The 9,194-nt window shown below is 46.5% G+C and overlaps 1 protein-coding gene across 1 annotated transcript; it reads right to left on the bottom strand.

Annotated features, from left to right (window-relative positions):
• Window positions 1–2,071: 2,071 nt before the first annotated feature.
• Window positions 2,072–7,884, bottom strand: adamts1 (ADAM metallopeptidase with thrombospondin type 1 motif, 1). Its single transcript, XM_026158619.1, has 8 exons — window positions 6,874–7,884; window positions 5,703–6,043; window positions 5,470–5,602; window positions 4,919–5,376; window positions 4,638–4,824; window positions 4,340–4,518; window positions 3,936–4,111; window positions 2,072–3,838 (listed from the first exon to the last, which is right to left on the bottom strand). Exons 1-8 carry the CDS (start codon window positions 7,496–7,498, stop codon window positions 3,091–3,093), a joined length of 2,847 nt encoding a protein of 948 aa, XP_026014404.1. The 5' UTR covers window positions 7,499–7,884; the 3' UTR covers window positions 2,072–3,090.
• Window positions 7,885–9,194: the final 1,310 nt, after the last annotated feature.

Here is a 9,194-nt window from a genome sequence, read left to right as displayed (position 1 = left end):
CTGGCAATGCAAGAGCCCATGATGTTGAGACTAACATAAGAAAAGAAAGAAAAATACAAGTTTCGGTGGAACAACTGCACCAGCAGACAAAATAAGGTTTCTGAAATGTAGGGAAACTGTGATATCCACTGAAAACATTCTTTAAAACTAATTGGAGACTTTAAATGAGCTAGTTTTAAAATCATAATGGCTCTTTAATTGATCAAGTTATTTTTGAAAACCCTTGGAGCAGTCGTGAAATGGCCCCCACTCACTGAGCCTGGTTCTGCCAGAGGTTTCTTCCTCCCCACTGTGGCCTAGTGCTCGGCTCAAAGGGGCTTGTCTGTTGGGGGTTACTTTTTAATACTGTAAGCTTGTTACCTTACCTTACAGAGTGAAACACCTTGAGAAAGCCATCATTTCATTCTATTTGGCACTATACAGATTGAAGTGAATTGAACTTACAACATAACAAATTCAGCACAGATTTCTGTTAGTTTTCATTGTCTGTGACTTTAAAATACATGTTATTTGTTATTCAGTTAAAACTACGAGTAGAAATTGCAGAGAAAATGATATCATGTCATGTGACCTGTTCTCTAATGTGTGCCTCCTCTCCTGTTTGTTATTTATTCCTGCTGTCTTACTATTAAAATGTCAGTCCTGCAGTTGTTGTGGAATTCACTTTTTCCTATAATTATTTTAAGCTTCTCTGGCATTGATTTTAATTTTTCAGAGAAAAAATATTTCACCCTGTCTTTTCAGAAGCTCGGGGAGCAACTGTGATTATATAATTTCCTCACAGAATAATAAAGTACTCTGATTCTGATAATAATGAGCATATAAAAAGGTTTTGTGAGCAGCTCAAACAGATTTGGGCTGATAACAGCTAATGAACTGATTGTTTTGCAGTCTTCAGTCCAGTTACACCATTATTTAAAGGGGCCAGTTCACCCAAATGACTAAAGCCCTTCCCTCTTTCCTTTTGCAACCCAAACGTTTCTGAGACACAGACCACTATATGGTTAGTTATGGAATATAGTGGTTTATGGAGTCATAGTGGAGGAGAAAAAATTTATGTAGTCCCATCTAGTGGATGAACTCTGAATCACACACAAAGACACAAAAATCAAAAGTCGTCAAACTCCATTTTGCTGTTTGCCAACCATCAATAAATAATAAAGAAGAAGTTGTCAAACAGGCCCCCAGAGCTCACTGGAACCATGGGCTGTATGTAACAGATGAATGTAGCGGCTCGGTGAAGTCTCATTTTAAAGTTAGATATTTTTTAAGGTGCATGTGTGTATTGGAGTGCATCAGCTGACCCTAATAGACTGGATTAGCGAGGTAACATGCTTTCACTGACCACAACTGTCGCACAGATGTCTTGGATGGACTTTCCCACATGGAGGAATGTTGTTTGTCATACAAAATGCATTAAAAATGCTCATAGGGCCACAGACACCATAAACACAATCGAGAGGTCCTGTCAACTTAGTGGAGATGGAGCCTAGCAAACAGCTGGCAGCTACAGCCTGCTTTTATAATTTGTTATAGCCTGATTTTAAGACCAATACTGATACCAACCAATATTTATTGATTTAAGCAGTTGATACATATTAGCTGATATTTTTTCTTTCAGTCATACGAAACATAGAGGAATTTCCCTAACATTTGTTAAGTTTAGTTATTTTAGAGTCCTTATTGAGGTAATACGGCTATGCAGTTTAAAAAGAATGTAGTTGTGAATTACTTGCTTATGCTGTGCCTGACTCTACTTGTATGAGCTGGTTGGGAAGTTGCCCGCACAATAGTCGATTGTCAGATTAAAACAATATCAACACGTACAAAAAGGCTAAAGGATGTTTCTCTTGTTTATTCTTTACTCCATCATAAATTCCAGTACTGAGATCTCAGCAAATAGCTAATATCGGCTGATAAACGTTGGGCTCTGCTAATAATGCATAACTTTGAGTCAGACAAACAACTCGGGACACATAAATTGCACAAGTTAATGCGATGTTTTATTCATGAACCTAGGACCATTTATATATATAAAACACTGTATAAATACTCTATATATTCTACTTCCTTCTTTGACCTCAATAACAAATAAAAAATAATATTTTTTTAAAAAGCCACATGGTTATATTTAACAGGCTGTACAAAAATAAATAAAGTTTGGATATTCTATACAAAAGGAAAACAAAACAAAACATGGTGTCTTCACAGAAGGCAGGAGAGACTTACTTATGAAGTAGTAGTAGGAGACACGTCCCTCTTTAGGCCTCCACGCACACGCATGTTCACCCACACACACACACACACACACACACACACACACACCTCTTTGGTCTTTGAGGAATTCCCTCTTGGAAGGCTGTGTAGACGAGGGCAAGATATGGCTAAAAAACACTATACTGAGGCATTCAGAGAAACTGGGTGTTACAATGTGCCGCTGGCTAAAACAAAAGAATAGAAAAGAAGATGAAGTGCTTCAGGTTTATGATAAATAAATGCAGACTGAAGTTTGGACATGACCATGAGCCATCTTATTTTCCATACCTGATGGGGTGAGCAGTTAGATTATGAGCTATTCTCTTCCTTTTGTCTCTTTATATACTGTGCGATTAAGCTCCTCCCCCATTCCAACCATTATTTATCTGTCCAGCCCAGCTTGGACAAACATTATATACATGCATTAAAATTATGACACACACATACTGTCTGACACACACACAAACACACACACACACACACAGGTGTGACATTGGTATGATAAGCAGCATCCTCTTTTAGGGAAATCAGGAATGTCCATGCGTTCTTCCCCTCAATGGGACGCAAATGAAATGTGCCACTGCTTTACAAGGAGGACAGACAGGCAGCAAGCTATGTTCAGTCCTACTGTTCAACATTTAACCCCCGGATTGATGGAGGGAATGGCTAAATATTGATAGTTACAGTGACAATTGTGGACACACTGAATTCTGCAGCACTCTCACTCTGGATGTAAACATTCATTAGCCTCTGTGGGCAGAAAAGATCAGAGTTTTTAATCTGCTGTCTTTCTGAGTGCTGGTGTAACAGAAGGTTAGATTGCATATGCAGTCCTCAGCAGGCACTCTGATCGCACAGCTCCAGCAGGGGTCGCGGACGGTCTTTGGGGTCACAGCTGTCGTTGGTTAGCGTGCGCCCGTTGTGGTCGATGCAGCGCAGCGCACGTTTACGGAAACCTCGGCCGCAGGTCTTAGAGCACGGTGACCATTTTCCAAGGAGCCAGGAGGGGCAGGAATGGAGGGCGCAGGACCGTGAGGCCAAAGGGCGAAGCTCCTCTGGGCAGTCTCCAGAGGGATGTCCCTGGGAGTCCAGGCACACGACCGCTCTCTGTTGCACACCTTCTCCGCAGGTCTGGGAACAGGGACCCCACTCCCTCAGAGTCCACTCGGCTCCTCCCACCTCTTGGATGGCATTGATAGACTTCCGACGGCCTCCAATGTTGTTGTTGTTGGAGGATGAAGCAGCATGATTGGGACGAGGGGCAAAATAGCTGTATTTAACCCTGGGCCTCGGGGATTCCCCTACGGAAAGCACCTGGATTGTGAGGGCCTCAGGGAGCGGGGAGAAGCTCCTGATGCGCTCCAGAGTGGCTGAGGAGCCGCTGTAGCGCAAGAGTGCCCCTGGGAGGGGAATGTCCGTCTCCATGGTCATCAGCTTGTAATCACCATTAAGTAAATAGGTTCCATCCTGGCGCCGCACTGCCAAGTAGCTGTTATCGTGACGACTACTGGCTGGAGCACGCTGCTTGATGTCGAGGTGTGTGGCACCAGCAGGGATAGTTACAACATCCTGGTAACCAGGCCTGAAACAGACACAGATGGAGGGTAAATTTAGCAACATATATATTAAAAAAAGAATCTGATACAAGAGTGATGAATATTTTAAGTTCAGATGTCTACCTGGCACGCTCCATAGAGCCTGACACCTTCTTGCAGGTCGAACCATCTCCGCCACACACGCCACACTTATCGAAGCGCCGGTTGGAGCCAATGATACGATCACATCCAGCCTTCACACACTGGCCCTGGACGCAGACTGAGGTGGAATCAGGGCTGCATGGTGTGCCGTCAGCCACCTGGGGTCAGCAGAGAAGCACAAATGGGACATTAAAGTTTTGCTTTGTAAGATTCAAAAGGTAAAAGGTGACTTTTCCATGCTGAGACTGAAACCCAGAGGGTGGGGGGAAAAAGTGCAATGATTAATCCTTTCACTTGGATGTCTGCATGACTTAGAGGACTGTTGAGGGTAATAATGAACTTGTGCACTATAAATATTGTTTTTTGTAGCCTTTAGAAACTCTCACCTTAGACTTGAGGACAAAGAAGTATCCGGTCCCCTTGGCCCTGCACACCAGCTTGCAGCGGTCTTTAGGTGAAACTCCAGCGTACTTGGGGACCCACTCGACGCCGTCGCCTGAACCCAGTGACACTTGAGCTGACATGTCATTGTGGGCCAAGCACTGCTCCTCACGGAAAGACAGGCCTGACAAAGAGACAAGGATAAGTCAGCTTTAGTGCTAGTGTATAACCGCAGGCCAGCATTCACACCCAGGTAACGAGTGGGAAGTGAATTATTTCTATTTAATCGCCAAAATTTCTTACCATTGGTGTCTGGGCACACTTCTGTGTTGCATGAGCGGTACTGGATCCTCTTTCCCTCGCAGTATTTTCCCCCATTCTCAGGCACAGGGTTATCACAGGCACGGAAGGAATACTGCACTCCTCCACCACAGGTCCGAGAGCAGTCGCCCCAGGGACCCCAGGGACCCCATCCACCATTAACAGGAGTCTGAAATCAGGGCAATTTAAAAATTATAGCTCGATTGGTCCAGCAGACTAACAGCATGTAGAAAAAAAGTGCTTAAATCAGGTCTGGGTCATACCTGTTGTTTAGCGGCCTGGCTCTTAGTGAGACAGTGCCCAGCCAAGCAGTAGCTGTCATGCCCGCAGGGTGTCCCATCAGCCCATGGGAAGTTCTTGGTTTGGCACACGAGCAAACCATTGGATGTAGTCACAGTGCACCACAGAGCTGCACAAGTGGTGCTCAGGTCAGGGCAGTGCTGGGAGTCTTCATCAAAGGTCAGGCTACACTGATGGTCAGCATCATAGACTGCCCCGGGCAGGGGCTGGGGCAGTGGCTCGGGCTTAACAGGCTTATCCAGCAGACACTGACCATGGCCGTTGTCCAGGAAGGTGGTGACCATTAGGGCGGAGCAAGGAGACCAAGGCTGCTGCTGGTCCAGGTTAGACAGGGTGGAGGCCATCATGTGGGAACCCCAGTGGGCACCGTTGATGCCAGAACACAGCTGGGCATCATCATGAGGCATGTTAAACACGTGGCCTGAAGGAGGAGATGAAATAAGTTATTTAATAAGTGATGCATGTGATTAAAAAGATTTTACATCATGGCCAAACTTTTTTTTTTTTTACTTACCCAGTTCGTGTGCCACTGTAAATGCTGCTTGGAGTCCATCATCCTCAATAATCGAGCAGCTCCTGTCCGGGTCACACACCGTGCCAACATCCGCCATGCCCAAAGTGTCACACGAGTGGGCACCGCAAAGGTCCTAACAAAGCAGAAAGTGGAGAGCAAGATCGTGAATACTCCCCATTTCTTCACACCTGTTCTATTATATGCTCTACCATAAAACCAACACTCTGACTTACCGTCCTGGTGAAGAGCACAGCCGTGTCGTAGTGCTCCGGGTGGCGGTCGCTTGGAGGATTGTGCTGTCGCTGCCACTTGCAGAAGTTGCGGAGAGTCATGGCAGCGTTGGATGACACCTGAGGACCTCGCTCCTCCTCGTACACCACCAGCAGCTTCACCACCGCCAGGCTGATTGAGTTGTGGATGCTAGGGTGGCGGTAAAGGCGGGACGCCACTGCCATAATGCTCAGGAGGTAAGGTTTGAGCCCCGTGCCGTGGAACTCGGCCATAGACTGGTCAGCCACCAGCATGATCTCCAGATAACGAGGGGTGGAAACAAAACGCCTGGCCCTGTGGTGAGCTGAGAGCAGAGGTTTAATGAGCATTTATTCTGTTAGTCCAACGTTTGCTGCTGAGTTCTGCAGTGTGCAAGTTGCCCCAGATAAACTGAATGACTTCAATTATAAGAAATGCTAGAGGGCAGTTAGTGTCCTAAATAGCAGCTACAGGGACCCGTTATTTTTTTTTTCTTCTCAGAGGGATAGAGGCTCCCAGGAGAGCTCCGGATGTGCCTGGAGCAGCCTGGCTGCCATGACTCAGCGTCACACCACCAACAGCTCCTCCTCCTCGGGGTCCACGCATTCTTAAACTGACCTTCTCTGGTGGAAAATTATGCCAGAGAGAGAAAGAGCGAAGGGAGAAAATCCTTTCTGGGGGTGGGGTGGGGGGAAGAGTGTCTGCCGGTGAGAGTTGTACCAGGAGGCGAGTTTACACGCCTCAGCGATACCGGGCTCTGACTGGCCCCAACCCCCTTCACCCACACTCCTCCTCTTCTTTCCTCTTAAAGTAGTTTAACCCCCCCCCCCCCACACACACACACACACCACCCCCACCTTTCCTCCCCTCCCTTCCTCACTGGCAGTGCGCTGACAGAGCTGTCAAAAGGTAGTCGAGTGCATCGCGCATGCTGTGCAACCCTGACACATTAACTTTTGCTACATTTACACGTTTAACATAAAATCTAATCTTTGCTCTCTTTTTTAATATTTAAAGCTGAATACTTTTCGTTTTTAAAAATACATAAATAACCTTGTTGGGTTTTCTTTGCTTCTTTTATGTTGCTGCTCTCCGCATTTCAGCTAAGTCCGTCATAAAAATGAGTAACAGCGTGTAAAATGCGCACAGCATTACCTGTCTGGTCTGCGTTAGGGGCTCCGTGACTGGCCGCTTTTCCCAGATTCTTTGGCACCCTCTCCTCATCCTCGTTGACCCCGCACTTGGAGGTGCTCTCCTCAGCCGAAGCTGCCCGGCCTCTCCGGTGAATCGTATGCACATCTTCGTCCGTGCCCAAGAAATCAGTGGAGTTAAGGGGCTGAATAAAGTACTCTTCGCCCTTGAAGTAGAATCCGCCCCTGAGTCCATGGCACAGGTTGAGCGCAGCGGCGGAGCGCTCATCCCCGTTCACCGTGCCCGAGTAGAAGCAACCCGGCTCGGCTCCGCTATTGGGTTTCGGTGTCGGTTCAGACACTGGAGTCCCCACGATGTGGAAGACAAAACCTGGCGCCAAAAAGGTCTGGTCAGGCTCTAGACGCAAAACCAGCTGCATGCCAAATACGTCCAACCGGTACACCCTCATTTCCGCCTCCTTCTCGCTCTCCTCCGCGGAAAGAGTCCGCCACGGTTCGGTTTCGCTCTCCGACCGGGCCGTCGGGTCTAACCTGACCGGCACAACGGTGCCCTGCTCCCAAGCACCGTGCGCTGCGCAGACGCACAGAGCGGCAATTAAACTGATGGAAATGGGTAAAAACGACATCATGGAACTGTGGAATCCGACAAGTGGAAAGATAAACTGAGAGTTAAGTCTTTACAATGAAGAAGTAAATCCTTTAAAAATCCACCATGAACTAAAAAAAGGTCTTTGAACTCACAAAACCCCCAAAACCCAATATTACGCACACGTATATAAATCTAAACAAATAACTAAGAAAAAAATCAAATCCAGTGCAAAACTAATTTAAAAGTTATGTGCAGATTTGAACTGTTGCAAAGAAGTCCGTTCATTAAAGGACAATAAGGGTTGCGGCAGTAAAATCCAACAGGTCGCCTCTATCTCTCTATCTCTTTCTTTAAAACTGAGATGTCTCCGTGTCTAAATCTAGCTGTCAGGTCAGAGGCAAGTCTTTGCTCTGCAGGACCGTCTGGTCTGTTCTGCCTTCTGTCAGAACTGAGCCGGTCCCTCCTATTTATCCCCATATCCCGGGACCACCCCTTTCCTGAGGGCCCTTTGATCTGAGTGGGGCCGAATCCCGTGCGCAACGAAAACGCACCAGCGACCTGGAGCGTTGCCATGATAATCAATCATTGTGGAGGAGAGAGCTCTTGGCAGAGGAACTTTTCTTCTTTGGTCCGTGCTTATCTGTCAGAACAGTTACTCTTAAAGCCCCTCACGGTATCATTGCTGTATGTGGGTTTTATTAGCATTCACCTTATAATATAGACTTTCGAAGAATTTCACTGGAAACGTCTTTAGGCCCCTTTTAGTGTATACCTGATAAAGCTTTGTTATAGAAGCGGTGTTCTACTTTCTCAGAGCTGTATAACGTTCATTAGACGTTAATCCGTTTCTAGCATGGCGAAGTGTCACTGCAGCTGAAGAAGGGAAGCTGGGGAATGGGAACAATATCGTGCTGGCCTGGACTCCAGAAGCCGTACTCACCTTTTCTGTGCCAAGCCGGCTGTGGTGCGCCGTGGCCAGGTTCCACCGCTCTGCTCCCCGGGGAGAGGGAGCAGAGAGGGGCCGCCGAGGTCTTAAGGTGGAGCGGTTCCTCCACTGTGCTGTTTCTGCACTACAGCCACGGCAGGCACAGCCCCAGCCCTCGGGCTCCTTCCCCCGCCCGTACCGACTGCTGATCTCCTCTTAGACACAGGAAGAGTTTACGCTGGAGTTTCATTAAAAAGTAACTGGCAAAGCAAGGTTCCTGTTATCTACAGTGCTTGCAAGACACGTCAGAAATGAATGAAAATAGCCCGCATACATCTTTTTAAAGAAATCATCAAAATAATTATGCAGTTTTTAAAGGCAAACATACTGATATTACCCTTAAATGTTTTAAGGTTAGATTAATGTTACGACTTTAAAGACACGTGTGAAATGATTGAATTAATTGTTTTGGACCAAGTTTGATAGCTCCTACATTGCTTATTCTCTCTCTGTATCTATTTTTTCTGTTTGTTGTTACTGTTGACTTATAGAAGCAAACATCAGTGATGAGTGTGAATGGACAGATTGTGGAATTCCACCTTAAAAGCAACAGGTTCGAAAAAAAGAATAACTGTAACTTCGGCTACTTCCAGTAGATGGCAGGTAATTGTTCAGGAATGTCTCCAGGCAGTTGGAGAAATTTTCCATGACCCCATAGAGCAACCATAAGCGTGGCCGATAGGTGGTGCTCTTGCATCAGAAATGGGGTGAGCTGCCGAACGCGAGGGGGCAGCCTTCCCACATAAACCAA

This window comes from Astatotilapia calliptera, chromosome 23 (genome assembly GCF_900246225.1).
Source record: "Astatotilapia calliptera chromosome 23, fAstCal1.2, whole genome shotgun sequence".
Lineage (NCBI taxonomy): Eukaryota > Metazoa > Chordata > Actinopteri > Cichliformes > Cichlidae > Astatotilapia > Astatotilapia calliptera.
Note: the sequence above shows the minus strand (reverse complement) of the source record. Positions and strands in the feature narration are given on the sequence as shown.